Source organism: Cotesia typhae, unplaced genomic scaffold, assembly GCF_013202065.1.
Source record: "Cotesia typhae breed Kobodo isofemale line unplaced genomic scaffold, CoteBio_Ctyphae scaffold_13, whole genome shotgun sequence".
Taxonomy (NCBI): domain Eukaryota; kingdom Metazoa; phylum Arthropoda; class Insecta; order Hymenoptera; family Braconidae; genus Cotesia; species Cotesia typhae.
In genome coordinates this window covers 2,697,306-2,716,809 of record NW_027423774.1, presented here as the reverse complement: position 1 = coordinate 2,716,809, position 19,504 = coordinate 2,697,306, and the positions used below count along the sequence as shown (strand labels likewise).

The following is a 19,504-nucleotide window of genomic DNA, read 5'->3' as shown; positions in this document are numbered from 1 at the left end:
AATTTTTTCGGGCCATTATTTACAACAATAAAAAAAAGTCCCGTGAAGGATATTTTTTAATTTTTTTATAAAGAAGAAATTTCGAAAGTTTCTTATAGCCTAATTTATATCACGTGTAATTTATTGAACATATAATATGTATGTTTGACATAATTAGTTTATTTGGAAGATTTTTAGAAGGACCATAAAAGAGCGAGCATGGTGGTTTTTCGGGAATTCTAATTATGTATTGAACAAGTGCGACAAAGCATCCCACTTAAAGAATTTTTTAGGAAGTTAAAAAAAGAATGATTGCGGTTTCTTCTCAAAGTATGTTTCTACATCAGCTCTGAGAAATTTTCTAAAGTAAGAAAGGAAATACATAGAAAATCTCCGACACTTAAATTGTTTAGTCTGATCATTTTGATGTTAATAAGTTTTACGGTTATTGAGAGCTCTCGGTGATTTGAATGAAGATTTATTTTTCTTAAAGTTTAGTGAAGAAATCGGATAAAAGACTTCCTGAAGTCAAAGTGTGAAGTCTTTTATGTATGAAAAAAAAATATTATTCTGCATAATGATACTGAAAAAAGCTATCAGAAAATTTTTTGATTTTTATTACAAATCAATTATAAACAAATAATTTCTTATAAAATTCGCTCTTGTAATTTTTTTTTAATTTTTAAATGCGTAAATTGTTAATATTTTTTATAATAATCGAGTTAGAAAAATCAAAAAAATTTATAGATGTCTGTTTATTTTAGTTATACACAGAAAAAAAAGCTTCTTGCACCAAGAAAATTTTTACGGAAGGCAAAAATTATTTTGGAGGATCTTTGAACATGATTTTATTAAAATTGTCAAAGTCTGCCTTACCAGCTGTCAAAAAAAATGAAGTACTCTTATTAGCAACCGGTTACAATTGAGAAAAAAAAATTTTCCGGATTGCCAATGAACGGGAAAAGATTTTCTTATCAATCTCCAATGCGCCACGTACAATAATTATTTTTTAAAGCGCTCAATAGTAAGAGAAGGGGAAGAAAGTACAATATATGTACACAGAATAAAAAGTGTGAGTATTGGCCCATTCCCGTACGGGCACGGTACTGGCCATTTTTCCCCTATTTTCGCACGGATTATTTTTTAATAAAAGGCGCTAAAAAAAAACAACTCAAAGTATTCTTCAGTTTGTTTTCCCGTGCATGTAATAAATATATTATATTTGTGCCGTAATTTATATTATTGCTATATTAAAAAAAGAAATCAATATTAAAATTTTTTTTTGAAATTTTATAGCAATTAAATTATTAAAAAAAAATTTTTGTATTAAGAATATTTTGAGTTACTTTTTTTTAGCGCCTTTTTTTAAAAAATAACCCGCGCGCATGCGCAAAAATAAGAGGAAAAATGGCCGTTTCCCGTGCCAGTACCGTGTCCGTACGGGAATGGGCCAATAGTAAAACTCCAAAATAAAGTCTACCAATAAATAATAACCTGTATCAAATATACAAGTTGTGTAGAGTACACAAAACAATTGACTGACGTGTATTGATAAAAGTAAGATCTAATAAAATATTCAGGTACTCGACAGTAAGTTAATAAAAATTAGCCAAAGAATTATTAGAAATAATAGTTACCAATCTGAGTTTATTGTTAATATAGCTTACCAGTAAGTTATTGGAGTATTTTTATTAAATAATGGCGTCATTAGACAATGACGATACATCATCAAGTGCCAAAATAATAAAAGATATTGAAAAATTGTCGGTGACTGGCGATGACAATCAATTGGAAAGCAAAATAAAAAATATTTGTGACGACAATAAAAATCACAACAATCCTGAGAACAGTGATGGTAAGCTAGATAATAAACAGGATGATGAATTTAAGCCACATTTGACCGGATTCGAAATTCGGGATCTTTATAAAATCGCATTGAATTTTTACAAAGGTAATTTATTTATTTATTTATTGTTATGATTTTGATTAGGGCATATGACATTAAATTTAGCTGTCACTTTACAATTTTTTAATTTTTTTTAACAAAAAAATTGCATTATTAATTAATTTAAATTTCTACATGTCAATTTTTTTTGCCGCAATTTATTTGTTAAAAAAATATGAAAATGAAGTTAGCCGACGTTTCAAAATTTTTTATTGAAAAAATTTCAATTAAATAATTAAAAAAAACTTTCACCTCTAAAAAACTTGAAAAATTATAAATGTAATTTTTTAGAAATATTTTTTTAGTTGTGATTGAATTAATAAAAAAAAATCAAAAATTTTCAGACGTCTGCTAACTTCGGTGTCATAAAAAAATATTTTCATAATAAGATTTTTATTTTAATGCGCAAGCTAACGAGCATTGGATATTGCAAAGTAAACAATTTACAAACTTCGTAAAATAAATATTCTAAAAATAGCGAATCGCTCGTTTTTCCGCAATCTACTCTAGTATTTTCAGCAATAATAAACTATTAACGTCTTAAATAATTCTGAAGAACTTCATCTTCTTGATTTGAGTAAAAAAATCCTTAAACCGATTCAAGTAAATTTTTTTTCAGTGTAAAATACATAAAAATGACACTTCAACCTTTACTCCAATAGATCGATAGTAAAATAGTAATTTCATAAATTTTTTCAAACATTAAATATTTAAAGAATAAATTCTCACTTGTGATTTTGTTTTATTTTGTAATTTTGTCGTTAATGTAACGCATGTATTTTTAAAAAAATAAATGAAATAACCTCTACTTGAAAATATAGCATATAAAATCAAATAATCGATCGGAAAAATGGAAAATAGATAATAATATTAGCAAAATGTCATTAAATAACTTTGATGGTCTTAATTTAATTATATGTCTCAACAAAAGTTAACTTTTATCATCACGTATAACTTAAACTTGTGCTCTTTATTAAACAAAATTGTGTCATTTATTAATGTCATGGCAGCAGTAAAGAGTAAAGGCAACAGTCAATATCACAACAAACTTTCATCCATTATTAAAAGCTCTAGAGAAAACTTATATGATTCAATAAAAAACCACCAATATATATATATTATATTATAGAGACAAGATTTATAGTTTAGTTATATATTGTTGCATATTCCATCCCACAATCAATTTAATTGATGTTTTCATTTCAATGTTACTTCCTAACACTCATATGTTTCCGCTTGTTGCATAATTTAATCAGAGAATCCTTGATTTTAGCATCGTAAAATTATTTATAATTTTATTTATAACGACCCATAAATTTACTCAATTTTTTTTTTCTTGGAACTGAAAAGATTTTTAATTTTTAAGTAAATTATGTAGCAGTTAGATATCAAAATTTTTCAATTAAATTTCAAATTTCTTTTATGTTTGCAGAAAAAGAAGGAAAAGCTGTGCACCTCTCATACGAAGACAAGCTTAAGCTAGTAGCGTTCACCCAACAAGCTACCCACGGAAAATGCACTCCGGAAAATTCTCCAGAGCTGGGAGTTCTCGACGTGATAGGAAAGGACCGTCGCTTGGCATGGCAAAACCTCGGAGACATAACCAAAGACCAGGCAATGGAAGGTTTCGTCGTTCTTCTGGACAAGCTTTGTCCTCTGTTCCGCACAGTAGTCGAGGCCCAGAAGCGGAACATTGAGGAGCAAAAACGCTTGAAACAAGCGGAAGCTGAGAAGAAATTGGACGATGAATTGCGCGAAAAGGAGGCTGCTGAAGAAAAGAAACGAGAAGAAGCTGACCGGGTCCAACGCGAGTACCAGCGCCGCCAGATTCAAGATGCCTTGAATCAACAAACTTACTACCAGTTCAAGGCCTATGCTGAACAGCAGTACCCGGGGAACCCGGAGGAACAGGGGGTGCTGATTCGCCAGCTTCAGGAGCAGCATTACCACCGATACATGCAGCAGCTTCATCAAAATCGGCTGATGATTGATGAGTCAGCTGAGTTGGACAAAAAGGACCCTGATCAAGAACGAGAACGAGAACGGAGTAGAGAAATTACTGCCGAAGACAATCAGCTCAAACCGGATTTGAAGATCATGATCAACGACGATAACAAAACCGAAATAATAATCGACAATGCCAAAAGTTTAGACAAGAAGAAAATAGACGACGATGAATTGGACGACGATGACAACGAAGACGATGAAAACGAAGCAGCTAACGACAAAAATAAAAATGATGATGAGGATTCTGATGATCAACCCGATTGGCCGCCAATTGAGACACCTAAAATGTGGACAAGGCCCGGCGTGGATGAGTTCAAGAAGCTTATTAGGCGCGAAAGTGGTGACGCTGTTATTAAAGTCGGTCACGGAGAAACCGTCACTGTTAGAGTACCGACACACGAAGATGGCTCATGCTTGTTCTGGGAATTCGCTACTGATGGGTATGATATTGGATTTGGCGTTTACTTCGAGTGGTCAAAGCCTGACACCAACCAGGTCTCGGTTCATATCAGCGAGTCTGAGGATGATGATGATGATGAGATTTATGATTCTGGGGAGGATCTAGAGTGTGGACCTGGAAATGAAGAAAATAGGACGGAATTGAAGACTGCTGCTGCGCCTATCAGTGTCATCATTCCGGTAAATTTTTTTTTTTTTAATAAGTAATGATGTTGAAGTGTATTAATATTTTTTAAATTGAAATGTTTATTTAAATTTAAGTAAATTTTACTTGATTCAAGACAATGTAACTCTTAAAAATTATTTTCTTGGTTCAAAAATTTTTCTCTTGATTAAAATTAATTTTTTTTTTACAGTGTAGACTAGACTACTCTTTTTAAAGAAGAAAAAAAAATTTGAAAAATGTTTTAAGAACTTAAATTTATAAAAACTAAGTACTAAATTTTCTATTTTGTTTTGATCTTTTCAACTAATCTGTCAATGAATAATTTTCCTAAAACCTTTTTGAAAACTTTATAAAGTAGCAAACAAAATCCAGAACTTTTGACTTAAACTTTAACTGTAGTTATGACGATGACACTGAAAAGAAGGATAATGCGATCCCTTATTTGAAAGTGTAATAAATGGATTATTGATTTATTTAACTTTATTCTTTTTATATTTCAGATATACAGAAGAGACTCACAGGATGAAATTTATGCTGGAAGTCATACGTATCCAGGTCAGGGTATTTATCTTCTTAAATTTGACAATTCCTATTCATTGTGGCGTAGCAAAACACTTTATTATCGTGTTTACTACACAAGACCTGGTTTCGTGAATGATTCATCTTAATAATTATAACAATTAATACAATACCACGCCACAGCCACGACTTATCAACAAAGATTTATAAAAATTATTTATGCTGAACTTGTGAGTATCTAATTATCGAGGTTACTGTTGTATTTGCTTAATATTTTTTATTAATTTTATTTTTCATTTTTTTTAAGGATTTATTACAATTGCAATAACGATAACAGGCACTATTCAATGATGTACTAGTCTGATAACACTACGAGTCATATTCAAAATATAAGTAACAGTTGTTTGAATAAAAAAACGAATGATTAGGTCTGTTAATTATTTTTGAATAATTTATTTTTATTTAATTATTAATATTATTTATTTATAGAGTTTAAAAAAACAGCACAATATAATTTTCACTTAGAAATTTATTAAATATAATATGTATGTAAATTTAATTAAAAAATAATAATTGTCATGATATTTGTAATTTTTTATAAGTTAGAAAGAAAAATTAACTTAGGAAATTTTTATTATAATTATAATTATGAAAGTATATTAGAATTAATAAGAAAGGATTTTTTTCGTTTTATTTAATTTTAAATTATTTATCATGACAATTATTGCAAAAAAAAAGCAAAAAAAAGAATTTAATAAAAACTATAATCTTTTGCAAAAAAAAAAAAAAAAAATTTAGAAGGACTTTTTTTAATTTCTTGGATTTTTTTTATAAACTTATTATAAATGAATAATAAAGAAATTTGTAATTTTCATTTAAAGTTCTGTAAAAAAATTAAAAAAAATATAAACTTAAAAAATTTGCAAACTTTCCGACATAAAAATTAATGATTATAGTTTTGTTATTCTAGTTACGAATAAGTACAGAGGATGAAAGAACAAAACGATTAAAGTTAATATTAAATTTGTTAATTAAATGCATGGAAAAAAAAACACTATGAAACCTTGAAGCAGTTACGAAAATTTCTATCATTAAATAATTATGCAAAATATGAGAAACATGTTAAAAAATAAAATTAAAAGCACAAAAAAAAATTGCATACTTTTAAAATAATCATTACAAAATTTGAACAATTAGCGTGACTACTTTAAAGGTGAAACTAATAGATATATTTATCTATGAAATAAAAGTGTGCCTGAACACCACAAACACCTACTAGTTTATTCTTATACACATCAATGATAAATAAATAAATAAAAATATAATAAAAGACAAAACCACTACAACTATGAAAATATCGGCATTAAAACTTTGTTTGTACGGTTTAACATTTATTGTAACTCAATCCATGTATTTTACATCACACAATATGTATTTACATATATTTATTTATATTTATAGTTTTACTGTTGAGTAAGTACAATATGCAATGGATTTGTTTTCAATAATAACCACAATAACATCAATATTTATTGTTGTATAACTTTTGTTTTAATTTTTCAATTATTTTTAGTTTTATTTATTAGAATACATTTTTTTTCATTAATATTATTTTTACAAAGCATTCAAATTCAATTGAGTCAATTTTAGCTATTATATTAGCGTACAATAATTACCATCTAAAAACATTTTATTTATTTTCATCAATTTTTTTTTTTTAATTATACAAGAGCACTTTATCCAGACGGCATTGAATTATGCGTTGCTTAATTAAATGTCAATTTTTAAATGTTTTACTTAATAAAAAAATTTTTTTTCTGCTCCTAATTTCTTTCTTCACTGGTTCGATTGTCTGCGTAAGCTACTTTGTTTCTATCATATACTTTTTTCAAATATATATTTATTTATTTAGATTTTATACTTTACTTCAAATCGATTAAAAATAATTTTTTCCCAAATTTTTATCTAATTTTTCTACACAATTTAACAACTTTTTTTTACGCTATCAACTTTTAATACTGATTATATTTTTTCTGGCGGTTTTAAATTACGGTGATTTATCATAAATTATCACAAAAATCACCGGATGGTAATTGAAAAATTACCGGTGATTTTTATGGAAGTTTACCGTAAATTAAATCCGTCAGGACTCTTCAAAATAAATTTAATTTTCTAGCCTCAATTACTTTACCATTGCTTACAGCTAACAATACACTTTAAAAAACTGTATTGTTAAGAAATTTTTTTTTTTAATTTTTATTTTTTTTTTTTTTTTTTTTTCAACAGAAAAATATTCATAATGCTTGCTAAATTTTATCAACTAATGTGGCAGTTCAGAAAGACTTCATTGTTAATATAATGTATAAAGCGCAAAATATTTTTTGGTCTTTTTCACTTTATTTACTTTTTGCATTATTAAAAATTTTAATAGTTTCTGTAATTGCACAAATATTTTTTTATCACATATTCGAGCTTAATAATTAATTTTTTCTTGGTAAATACAATAGTATTATTTAATTACTTTTTTTTTTAATTCATTTACATTAGCCGAAAGTTTCACAATTGACAATAGATTAACTAGTTTCATTTTTCATTTATTTGCTAGCATATTTAGCTATTTTAATATTAATTATTTAAAAGATTAATATTTTTTTTTTTTTTTACAAACCAAATTTGTATTTTCACTTTAATAATATTTAATAAAGAAATAAAAAATTCTTTTTCAAATCAATTGTCACTTAATATTTTTATAAATTTAATTTATCCACTGAAAAAAATTAAAATAACTAATTGTATAGACGAGCATATTTTTTTAATCAAAATATTATAACATTATGTATATTTCATACATACATTTATAAATATATTTTTCTCAATTGTGCATTTCATTACGTCACAATAAATTATTTAACTTTCAAAATTTCTTTCTTCATTATTTTTTCTTATATTCATATAATAATTTTACTAATAAATTTTTTCAATAATTATCATAAATATTGAGCTATATATATTGTATACCAAACCAGCCAATTTTTGTCCTAATAATAAAAGCTTTACTTGGTAATGTTAATTAATCCCGTAAAAATGGCGGCCTCCAAAAACTACAAGATGAAGTTGTTTTTTTTTTTTAGCGGAAACTTTATATGGTTATTAAAATTTTTTAATTTAGAAAATAAAATTTTAAAAGATAATATTTTCACAAATAAAAGCTCTATAATTTTTTAAAATTGAAAAAATTTATAATTCTTAATGTGAGGTTAATTTTATTTATTGCGCATGAGTCAAAGAATTTCAGGTTACACAGTAAAAAATTTTGCGTCAAAATTTTTTACTGTAAAAACACAATAAATGTTAAATTTACACATAAAAGTGTTAAATATTTAACACAAAAATTTTTACTGTGTAGGACAAATTACATTAAATCTTTCTTTTTTATTTTCCAATAGTGAAAATTGAATTCTTAAAAATTTTCATAAAAAGTTATTCAAAGAGCAAGATGACACTGGATATCATCTCAGATTATACTCAGTGATATCTGTGGTGAAAAAAAAAAAAAATTTCAGATAGTAGCTAGTATAATCCAGATTATACTGGATGATATCTAGATTATACCCAGTGTAATCTGGATTATACTAGCTACTATCTAAAAATTTTTTCACTCAATATAATCTGGTATGATATCCAATATCACCTTGTTCTTTCCAAGTAGGCAACTATAATTTAAATAAATTAATTTTAGTAAACAGCTAATTTGGTACAAAATAAAAAAGTTCTTAAGGCATAATTATTAGCTAGTTTTGATTGGAATAAAAGAAATAAAATTGTAGCATTTTATTATAACGAAGTTTCTAAGTTCAAATTAATTCGCTTAGTACCAAAATCAGTACGTTCATCAGTGAAACTTCTTCGTATAAATTTATCCCTAACGGAGGACTTGGAGCGTCTTTCGGTTAACGATCGCGTTAACCGTGTACCATTATTAACAAAGTAATTACCACTATTGCTGGTGGTTGTAAAATTATTACTATTATTACTATTAATGTTGGGAGTCTGTGGGAATGGAGAACTCGCGTCGTCGGAAGACGTAAAAAATTGTAAATATTCTGGTTCAATGCTCATTGTTCTGTGATGCTTCGAATGTAGCTTCTTTCGTTTGCTATTACTATTGCTATTACTATTATTAGTGTTGTGAGGATTTGCTGAAGGTAACTCGGTTTCACTTAAAACTGTCAGCGATCGTCCTAATCGCGTTAGAACTGGAAGATCTGAAATATTGTTATCAGGTAATTCGTCTTGGCTCTTTCCATTATCGTCACTAATGAATGGATCATTTGAACGGCAAACTTCGTGAATTGGACTGGCAAAAATAAGTGTCCTGTAAATATAAATTAAATTATTCAATTAGTTACACGAATCTGAATTTCGAATAAAATATATTCTCATCTCTCTGTGTAACTATTTAGCTTATATAGAGCCTCATAAAAATTTACCTCGTCACCATAATTTTTTTATATTATTGTATCAAGTGACCCTGTCATTTGCCTCTAGCTGTTGGGTCTCAATAAAATAAAATAAAATAAAAATAAAAAAAATATACTAGGTCTTATTACCCGCGGGTACTTTTTATTATTTATATATATTGTGACGTTTCTTCTAAATTTATGAAAAAAATTCTCCAAAAACCTCAAATCAGGCCGACAAGAAACTACTTTTGATTTTAAAAATTCAATTTTATTATTTTTAAACAAACAACTAAGTAATACTTTAGCAAAAGCTAATATTTTCTCTTAAAACTAGTAAAGTTACGTGAAGTCTAATATAAGAATTCAATATTATGTATTATGTATCTTATTTAACATTTTTGAACATATCCAACCTTTTAACTCCTAAAAAACGGCAATTTTCACATTTATAAATAAAAAGCATTCATAAAAGAATTCAACTCAAAGACGGTAGCGTCTCGGTGCAAGTATGCGTTCATATCCATTACTAGAATTATGCATAATTCAAACTTGAGTCATAAGACATTCATCTTACGTTCTTAATAAATAATTAGTAATCCGGAGTCACTGTGAATGCCGAGAATTATAAATTATGAATATAAAAGAACATTGGCTTAATGATTTTTCGATATTTTTAATCATAATATAAATAATTTATTGGGCGAATGTCAAGGAACAAAATTATAGAACCAACAAACTATTTAAAACTCCTCCAAAAAGTTAGCAAAAAAAAAAATTGAATTTTACCAAAATTACAAAAAATCGTGAAAAGTCAAAAATACCCGTCAAGAGTTTTTTGATAATAATAAATGTTTACCTGTAAGGATTATCACGTTTCGCTTGATCCATTTGTGTCCACCTCCTCTTCTCCGGACTATCTTGCAGGAAAATAACAGTTTCACCATCATCCCTGGCGCCCTCACCAACAGAATCATTCAAATACTTCAACTCTTCCGTGGTGACTAAAGTATACCGTCTCTTATCCCTTTTCTTTTTTTTGAGAATCGATTTCAAGCAGAAGTAAGTTTTTGACCCAGGAATCTTGTCGCTCCTCTCCCCACCCTCGATGTCATTAATATCGGAATCTTTTCTGCTGATATTACTCCTCGTTTTTTTGGGAATGGCCCCACGCATGGTATTAATTCTGGCCCTCTGATCCATCTCTCTTAAACTAATAGTCTCTTCGCTCTCGAGTATACTCTCTAAACTACGTCCATTATCTCTAAGCACTTGTAAACTATTGTTCCTCATTAAGTCACTGGAATAACTATGCAAATTTGGCGCGGAAACATCACGTGGTATCTTATTAGTATGAGTATAAGTTGTTATCCCTGAAGAGTTGGTTTTATTTATCAGTAAATGATTGTTATAAGCGCTGCAATTATTACAGGCACGTATATCAGGACTCGATTGTCCTCTTAGACTACCATTACTATTAATATTACTATTATTACAATAAATTTTACTATCATGAGTGTTATTATCAATTTCATTGTCATCGTCGAATATTTGTAACTGATGACAGTGACAATTGCATTCAACAGTTGGATTTTCAACAATCGCGTACAGACTTGAAGAAGTTGTTGTACTTCTACCGACAGTACACGCTACTTCATTATTAAAATCTGGTTGAGTTGTTGAAGTTGAAGATGAAGAAACACCGGCAGCCCGTTCATACAAAAGCGCTTCCGAGTAACTTGGCACCATCATTTCGCTTGCGTGATCATTTTCATGGTGGTTGGATTGGGACGATGAGGCTGCGGGTTCCATCAACAGCGCCTCTGAATAACTGGGCGCCAGCATATAAGAACCAGGTGCGCTCAATTGGCTCGGTGAAGCGTGAATTTGCGTACTAGATGGCGTGTCGTAGTTAACCCCGAATAATTTAGTCACTTGGTAGTTTGCGTACTGTGTTTTGCACTCGATTATTATCCTCAGTGGCCAGCTGAGCAGAAGAGCACTTAGACACCAGTAGACGTACGTGTTGGTGAACCATGGTCGCCCTAACACTGCCACCAGGGTCGTTGAGGTGTTGAAGTTGTATCCTAGGTCTAAACCTTCACGCATCTCCATATAATCGTCACGTAATTCCTTTAATTTATAGATTTATCTTGAGAATTATTTAGTGGATTTAAATAAAACTAAAATTAGCAGGCAGCTGAAAAAATTTTCAATTTTTTCGACAAATTGAGAAAAAAATTGGAGAAATAATTTTTTGGATTTTTTGAATGTAGAATTTGAAAAAAAACTTTATTGGTGAAAAAAGGGTAAAAAGATTCCGCTAGAAGCTTCAAAAAATATAAAGTTTGAAGAAAATAAATATATTGAGAGTATACCGACAAAAAAAAAAAAATAATTAAAATATTGGATATTTAAAGAGTTATTGAACATATTAAAGAGCTCTTATTGTTTATCATATTGAAACTTTTAATGCAATTTTATCGAAACTGTATTGTAAAAAACTGCTCGTAATGTAATTAAAAAAGTTATCGATCGATTTATTTAAAAGTTTGTGAAACTTTTTCGATATTATTACTGAAAGGATGTACTTAAAGTTTTAAAGATTTAATATAAATAAACTACTTTTTTTAGATGGATAAATGTCGAATAGAATAGTACGAAATATGAACTTTTTTTGATGACCTCACTTAAGTTTTTATTTCATACATTTGTACTATTTTTAAGAATCTTTTTTCATATTTACTGAAAATAACAATTTAATAACATATATAATAGCTTTAAACAACAATTTACTTTTATTAATGAAAAAATAATTTTATATAAAATGAAAATTTATTGAAATCGACTCGGGGATAAAATTTAACTCTGTAATTTCTGAATCCATTAAGTCGAGAAGCGTTTTTAAAGTGAATAACTGAAATTGTCAATTATAAATAAAGAGGATAAAAAATACTGTACTCACTTGCTCGGCGAAAAATCTAGACCTCGCTTCCTCGAACTCGGTGGCAGATCTCATGTTGGAAAATGCAAACCCTTTACTCAAATTTATTTTAGTTATTGGAATTTTCGGGTCCATCACAAGATCCTTGCTGATGTCTTTGACACCGCAGTAGTCGTAGAAATAAAAAGAAGTTGCTGCGTGTGTGTTTACTCGCTCATAGTATACCTTTAAGTGAAATTTTCCTTTCAAATGATAAGAAGTATAGAATTTGTGGATTTAAATTTATCTATTTGACCTCCTCCAGACATTTGAACAGTCTAAATTTCTACATTTGTGCGTGTTTCTGTCATATAATACTCAAATACTAGGTGATCAAATCACAAGTCATTAATACTCCATCAGCTTCTGCAATACAATCAAACCTAAACCTGATATTTTGAGGTGAAGATATCTAGTAATTTAATATCTTTGCATTTGACATTAATATGACATTTATTATAAATGCTAAAATAATTAATTTTTTAATTAATTTAATAAAAATAAACTTATTTGATTAGATTACAAAAAAGTGATGGAGAAAAATAATTGGCTGACACTGAGGGATGTCTTTTTTCTAATTTAAATCTATAAACATTTACCGGTCATAACTGCAGATGTTTTATATTGAAAAACAAGTTAAACATTTTTTTTATCTGGTCAACAAGAGTAAGGGGTCGGACCTTAACGTGTCCTGTATGTTTTTTTTCTCTTGCTGGAAAAGCTCTAAGCAGATTTAACTGAAACGTCATGTGTTTATGACAGTTTGATTGTTTTTTTCCTTCGTAACCACCCTCATCAAAAGTTTTTAAATTTATTTTTAATCTTATTAAATATTTAGAGATAGAATAAATGAATTTAAATAATTTTTTTTTTTTTTCATTTTCAGAAAAGAGCTCTATATTTTTTTTATTAATTGCAAATCGGGATAGTTCTATTGTTCTGATGAGAACTGATAAATGATAACGTTTAATCAAAATTGAACGGTCATCTGTCATGAGTTATGATATATCGGAAATAAAAATTCTTTTTTTTCTTTCTATTCTATTCATAGCAATGAAAATAATAATAATAATGTTTACTTGTGTTGTTGTGTAGTTATCGCCATTCCTATACCGTGTAATTTGACGTTTTCTTCTGACATAATGATAAGAAACAGCTTTCCACCAGATAGTAGGTTGAGCAAGACGTAGCTGAGACAATTTCGATAAAACGCTGTCCTGACTTTCGCCATGTAATAGATCTATTCGTATCGGTGAGTGGTAACATTCTACCAAGTAAACTAAATAAAGCATTCCCATAAATGCGACCTAAACACCAACAATAACAATAATTTTATAAAATAATTTTAAATCCAAGAAATAAATTATTTTGAAAAATTTTATGTTTTAAAAAAATCTTACTTCATTTAAAAATATTTTTCTTTAATCAAGTTAATTATTTTTCTATCAGCACATGATCTATTTTATGTAATATTTGTAAATTTTATCAATTATTAGTTGACTTAGGCCACAGTATTGAAAAGTTAACTATTTTCCATTTCACTACCGGTCACTCTAAAGTTTGATCACTAAAATTAATTAACCCTCACTTGGTCATAGTTTGCCAATTAATTATTAGATAAAATTGATTTTGTATTAATTGCTTCAGGCCTTTGTATAGATATTAATAATGGACGCAGATAATTATAGGCAGTTGATAATTTAATCTCCAATATTTTCAAAAGTATAACATATTTTAAATTGGAAAAAATTATGGAAGAACAAAAATTATTTTTTTGCTTACTTGAATTTTAGTAGATACTTTTGATATTAGAAAAAAAATTACTACGACTAAAAAAAAATTTTAGAAAGACCAAAAATTTTGTGTGATAAATTTTTATAAGTGAATTAATTTATAAAATATGTTTTAAGAAATCTTATTAAATGTATTACACTAATTTAAAAAAAAAAATAAAATTCAAGAACAATTTTAAATATAATTAAGCACAAAAAAAATTTCTTCATTCATTTTTTCAAAATTTTTTTCTTTTTAGTCAAGTTAATTTTTTTTTTCCAATGTAATACCTTAATAATTTTATTAAAAATAATTTTTTGAGTTTTACTATTTATGTTTTGCATGAAATTTTTATTATTTTTAATATATTTTTGATTCAAAAATATTTATACTGCAAAATTTGAAAAAAATAAATAAATAATTACAATTTAAATTATTTACTTCTCAAAAAAAATGTATCTATTGACCTTCTAGTTTAGTACATAAATAAATTTTCACATGACATTGTAATTATATAATTAGATTCACGAATTTCGTTAAAAATCGAAGCAGCAACGAATCTAACTTCCACGAAATCTAACTACTGCATTTCCGCAATTCGCTTAAAAAATATTCAAAAATTACTTCAAGCACTTATTTTTTAATTAATTGAAAAAAAAAATTACAACTTGGTGATCAACTAAGTAAATAATTACAATCTATTCAAAACTTACAGGAATATAAATATATCCATCATCACAGGGTGACACGTGTCTGGTACTTTTGAGCGGGTATTTTGAAAAATTAATTACAATCTAAAAATAAAGACAAATTACCATTAATTAGAGTCCCCTTACTCAATCCAAGTACTTTAACTCGCATCCACAAAGCCAAAAAAAAAAATCAATTAATTTATCCTCATTAAAAAATTCTCTATTGAATTTAATTAATATTTATTTAAAAATTTTAGACACACCTTCGTAATATTAGCGCACCTACACCACGTGACAGCAGCAAGACAACCATAAATTAATACTGACAGTACTAAACATTTGCAATTAGCTTCTTTTTGCAATGCACCACACAGTGTTTGTGATGTCGGTCGTTGCTAAAAAAAATTCCGTTGAAAAATCTTATAAAAAAAAAAAAAAATTTTTTTTTTAATTTTAAATACTTACTTCTTCATTGTCTCGATTCATTTTTTAAAATCCTGAGTCTCTATTTTTCATAAAAAAAACCTAATAATTTTTTTTTTAATTACACTAAATCACAGCGCACGTAACATCACTTGTAATTTTATAAATTTTCGGCGAACAATATTTTTTAAAATATTTTTTTAAAAATTAAAAAAATCCAGTATTTATTTTTCGACTAAAACTGGAATTGGAAGCAGCTAAAAATATCAAAAATATTTAACAATATTAATTATTAATTATTAATATAATAAATAAATTAAAATTAAAATTTTATAACGTAGGAAATATTTGCGCGATTTAATTTGAGACTAGAGACGAGTGTATACAATAGTAAAAATAACGTACTAACTCGAGGGTGGATCCGTCATCCACCCCCAGACGTTTAGAGGAAACTGCCAACTGGTGTCGCCTGTACGGCGCCGCCGGAGCTACGAACCATTTCAAATAATTTCACTCTGTCTGTGCATGTGTGAGAGTATGAGCATGCAAACGTAGACAAGGACGAGGATGAGGATGAAGATGTGACTTTACAACCCTCTGCAACGCTATACACACACACACACAGACTCGCTATTCCCTGGAGTAGGGTGGAGGACGGGAGATGGGATACGATACGGCTTGCATCCCTTATTATCAACCTCTCATTCTCTCTTAAACGTAAAATACTCTATAATAACATAATATAATATGTATTATATATAATGCTTTAATACTATGGCGTATGGTTCATACTTGATGTACTAGTCGATCTAATAACATTCGACGGGTTGATTGTTGTTGTTGTTTGCATGGTGGTTGGAGGGGGTGAAAAGATGTGAGAGGAGAGAGAGACACACGACTGAAAAAGTGTATTCAAGTGAATTCCGAGTGCGGACTTTAGAGAGGGTATAAAAGGATGAGATTGTTTGTTGACACGCCGGTATGGCTTGTCAAAGAACACACCACTGTATGTCTAGACTCCAGACAATCAATCGATATTAAACAATAATCTATTGTACCTTTGTTTTAATTTTTTTTTTATGAGTTAGGACATTATATTGTTGTTGAATTAAAAATTTAATACGGAAAAAAAATTCTTGACAAAATTACAGAAATATTAAATTTATATTTTTAGAAATTTAATTTTTACATTATTAAAAGTCGCAAGCTAGGAATGTTAATTTTGCATTAGGAAAAATGTAAATTTTACTTTGCGAGAAATTTAAATACAGCAATTGAAGAGTTATAAATTTTTCATTGGGATAATGAAATATAAAAACTGTCTAAAATTTTTCTTAAGCTCATGGCTAAAAATTATGTTATTAAAAATATACTTAACATTGAAAAACAATAAAATAAAATCCTTAATTTCACCACTAAAATTTATCTTATAAAAATAGTAAAAAAAAATTATTTTTCTGTAAATAAATAATGCATGTTCATAAAAATACTAGCAATTAATCAAAAGAATTAAAATAATGTCTATATATAGCTATAACTTATTTTATTGTATACTACCAGTTACTCAATGAATATCTATATCTTGTTAGTAAATTAATAAATTATTATAATATTACTTTTTTAAATTTTATAATACTATGCTTTGAAATTTTTTTTTTATTATTATAATTTATTAACTACATGTGCAATTTAGCATTACAATATGTATTTTCTGTAACCTTGTTATAGGCCTTGTGCTGTTAGGTTATTAATAAAGAAATAAATAAATAAAATCTTATATTATTTTAGAAAATACCTATAAAGAATTTTATTTAATTATAAAAAATGTTTGCACTAATTTTACTTTTATAAATCTATTCCTGTAAATTAAAAAAAAATTTTTTTTAAATTAGACATGTTTGAACGATGTAATTTTGACATATTATTACTTGTAAATTTGATATAACGTAAAATGACCGTGTAATTTTTACTATAACCATTTCAGTAATTTTTATATAAATTTTTTCCGTGAAGGATTTTAGCGTAAATTAATAGAGGATTGAAAATTATAATTGTTGAGTATCGATTTTTATAAAAATAGTTTTAGTTATAGTAATTTTTTAAGGGATGTTTATATTGCAGGGGATAAACAATGAAGAGGATTATTTACGGCTGCCGACAAGTCGTTTGGAATAAAATTATCTTGGTTCAAAATTTTTTTCTCGCTCCAAGTCAATTTTTTTATTCAAGTATTGAAATGATAAAAAATTATTTTTGTACTTCGAGCGTGTATTTATTGTGCCTAATAATTTTTATATCAAAATATCAATAACAAAATCTTCAAAAAAAAAATCGTAAAAATTTTTTTGTTAAAGAATCTGCTTATTTGATTAGACAATGCAATTTTACAAAATTATATTTTTTTTTTATCGGTATATTATTCCAAAATTTCATCAGCTTCGACCAAAAAAACCAAAATTTTCATTCGAAAAAATTGTACTGAAAAATTTTTCCAAATTTATTTCCAACACCAAAGCTAGAAATAATATTTCCAGGACAAAAAAAGTAGCCTAGATTACTTCCCTAGATGAAAGTGATATTTCAACCGTTTCGGAGATTAGCTTGGACAAATAAACAGTGAAACAGGCACTTCAATTTTATTTATTGGTCTATCTGTATAACTATATAACTATAGTTATATATATCTATATAACTATAGAGACAGAGTAAGCTCATAAATAAAAACAAATAAAAAAGATAAAAATGAATAAACTTTTATATTTTTGCATGAAAATTGTTTTTACTAAAATTTATGTCCAAGTTGATTGACAACAATAAAAACATACTCAATTTTAAATTTTAAATTTATATATACTTCCTGTATGCATATACATATATTATCTCCGAAGCCTGTTAGATTTGATTTCCTCGACACAAAAAAGCAATTTATTTCCGACAATAATGTGTATATTTATTTTTATCTTGAGTTGTACCGGATAAGTTGATTTTTTAATATGACTTTGCAATACGGAATGTAATGCACATTTGTGCAAATAAATTTACAACGTGATAGACGGAATAAAATTGTATAATAAATACTTGGTAATACTCTGTAAATACAGGCTCAATTGATTATTTTATAAAAACAATTGGGGTCATACAATCCAACATGCGGATTTTATTTTGTTATTTAAATCGTGCTTCAATAAAATCACTAGAACAAAAAATACAGAATAAATCAAGAAAAAAATGATTTTCATTATTAGGATTTTATTTATAGATCATTATTTGAAGTGTTTATGAGATTATTTCTAATTATAGTTTGATTTTTCCCTATCGAATAGTTTGCTAGATACTTGACTTTAATTAGTCTTTTTTTAGTCACTCGTAATCAAGCTAAAAAAATGCACACTTCAAGCGTTCATTTGTTAACAAAAATAGGAAAAATTGAGATCTTTGAATTTTGAATATTCATGCTTTCATTAAATTATATGGTAATTTGAAAAAATTTATTTATAAATACCAACTAAACATAAGTTTTAATTTCAAGAAGAAATATTAAAAGTGTGAAATTTATTCGCCCAGAAATGTAATATACATTTTAGAGGGTAGTTACGTCGAAGTGAGGCTTCATTTATTTTTTATTATCAAAAATTGAAAAAATAAATTATCGAAAAAAAAATTTTTTAATCTTTTAATAAAAATTTACAAAATATTTTTTATGTTAATAAAAATTGAATTTGTTTAGTTTGTCATTACATTTTTTTACAGATTAATTTACAGAGTCCTGTTTACAGATATTTTTTTTTTTCAATCAACGAGTTTGAAAAATTAAACAAATTAAAGTTGGAAATTCGGTAAAAAAAAATTTTTTTTTATTTTTACTTTGAAATTTTTGGCTTAAAATATTGAAAAAATGATTATTAAAAAATCTATCGAGAGAATACAGAAAATTTAAGAAAAAATAAAAATATTTTCTTTTAATATCACATAATTGAAATATAAATCAAAAAAATTTGATTGGGTTTCATTAAAACAAAAAAAAATTTCCGATACCGGGAATCGAACCCGGATCTTCTGGGTGAAAGCCAGATATGCTAACCAGTACACCATATCGGA

At 27.2% G+C, this 19,504-nt stretch overlaps 2 protein-coding genes and 1 non-coding gene across 5 annotated transcripts; 1 reads left to right on the top strand and 2 right to left on the bottom strand.

The window, feature by feature from the left end:
• Nucleotides 1–1,418: 1,418 nt before the first annotated feature.
• Nucleotides 1,419–6,601, top strand: LOC141534197 (Golgi resident protein GCP60). Of its 3 annotated transcripts, none has more exons than XM_074253384.1 (5): nt 1,419–1,569; nt 1,642–1,930; nt 3,357–4,570; nt 5,057–5,305; nt 5,383–6,601. In XM_074253384.1, the coding sequence occupies exons 2-4, from the start codon at nt 1,678–1,680 to the stop codon at nt 5,222–5,224; spliced, it is 1,635 nt and encodes a 544-aa protein (XP_074109485.1). In that variant the 5' UTR covers nt 1,419–1,569; nt 1,642–1,677; the 3' UTR covers nt 5,225–5,305; nt 5,383–6,601. The 3 variants fall into 3 exon arrangements, with proteins under 3 accessions (XP_074109485.1, XP_074109487.1, XP_074109484.1); XM_074253386.1 differs by having other exon boundaries at nt 1,438–1,559; XM_074253383.1 differs by having other exon boundaries at nt 1,487–1,930.
• A 142-nt stretch (nt 6,602–6,743) lies between these two features.
• On the bottom strand, nt 6,744–15,845 carry LOC141534196 (uncharacterized). The gene is made up of 7 exons (XM_074253382.1): nt 15,449–15,845; nt 15,247–15,378; nt 15,005–15,085; nt 13,598–13,825; nt 12,501–12,704; nt 10,395–11,668; nt 6,744–9,450 (listed from the first exon to the last, which is right to left on the bottom strand). The coding sequence occupies exons 1-7, from the start codon at nt 15,467–15,469 to the stop codon at nt 8,910–8,912; spliced, it is 2,481 nt and encodes an 826-aa protein (XP_074109483.1). The 5' UTR covers nt 15,470–15,845; the 3' UTR covers nt 6,744–8,909.
• Nucleotides 15,846–19,432: 3,587 nt separating this feature from the next.
• Nucleotides 19,433–19,504, bottom strand: Trnae-uuc (transfer RNA glutamic acid (anticodon UUC)). The gene has a single exon. It is a non-coding gene; the product is annotated as a tRNA-Glu (tRNA).

What these genes read in the sequence shown, in the direction of transcription:
- LOC141534197 (XM_074253384.1), top strand. Translation starts at nt 1,678, where the DNA reads ATGGCGTCATTAGACAATGACGATACATCATCAAGTGCCAAAATAATA. An exon ending in CGCATTGAATTTTTACAAAG is followed by an intron (nt 1,931 to 3,356) that starts GTAATTTATTTA and finishes TTATGTTTGCAG; the next exon opens with AAAAAGAAGGAAAAGCTGTG. An exon ending in CTATCAGTGTCATCATTCCG is followed by an intron (nt 4,571 to 5,056) that starts GTAAATTTTTTT and finishes TTTATATTTCAG; the next exon opens with ATATACAGAAGAGACTCACA.
- LOC141534196 (XM_074253382.1), bottom strand. Translation starts at nt 15,469, where the DNA reads ATGAATCGAGACAATGAAGAA. An exon ending in TGAATCGAGACAATGAAGAA is followed by an intron (nt 15,379 to 15,448) that starts GTAAGTATTTAA and finishes AATTTTTTTTAG; the next exon opens with CAACGACCGACATCACAAAC. An exon ending in AAACGTGATAATCCTTACAG is followed by an intron (nt 9,451 to 10,394) that starts GTAAACATTTAT and finishes TTATATTTACAG; the next exon opens with GACACTTATTTTTGCCAGTC.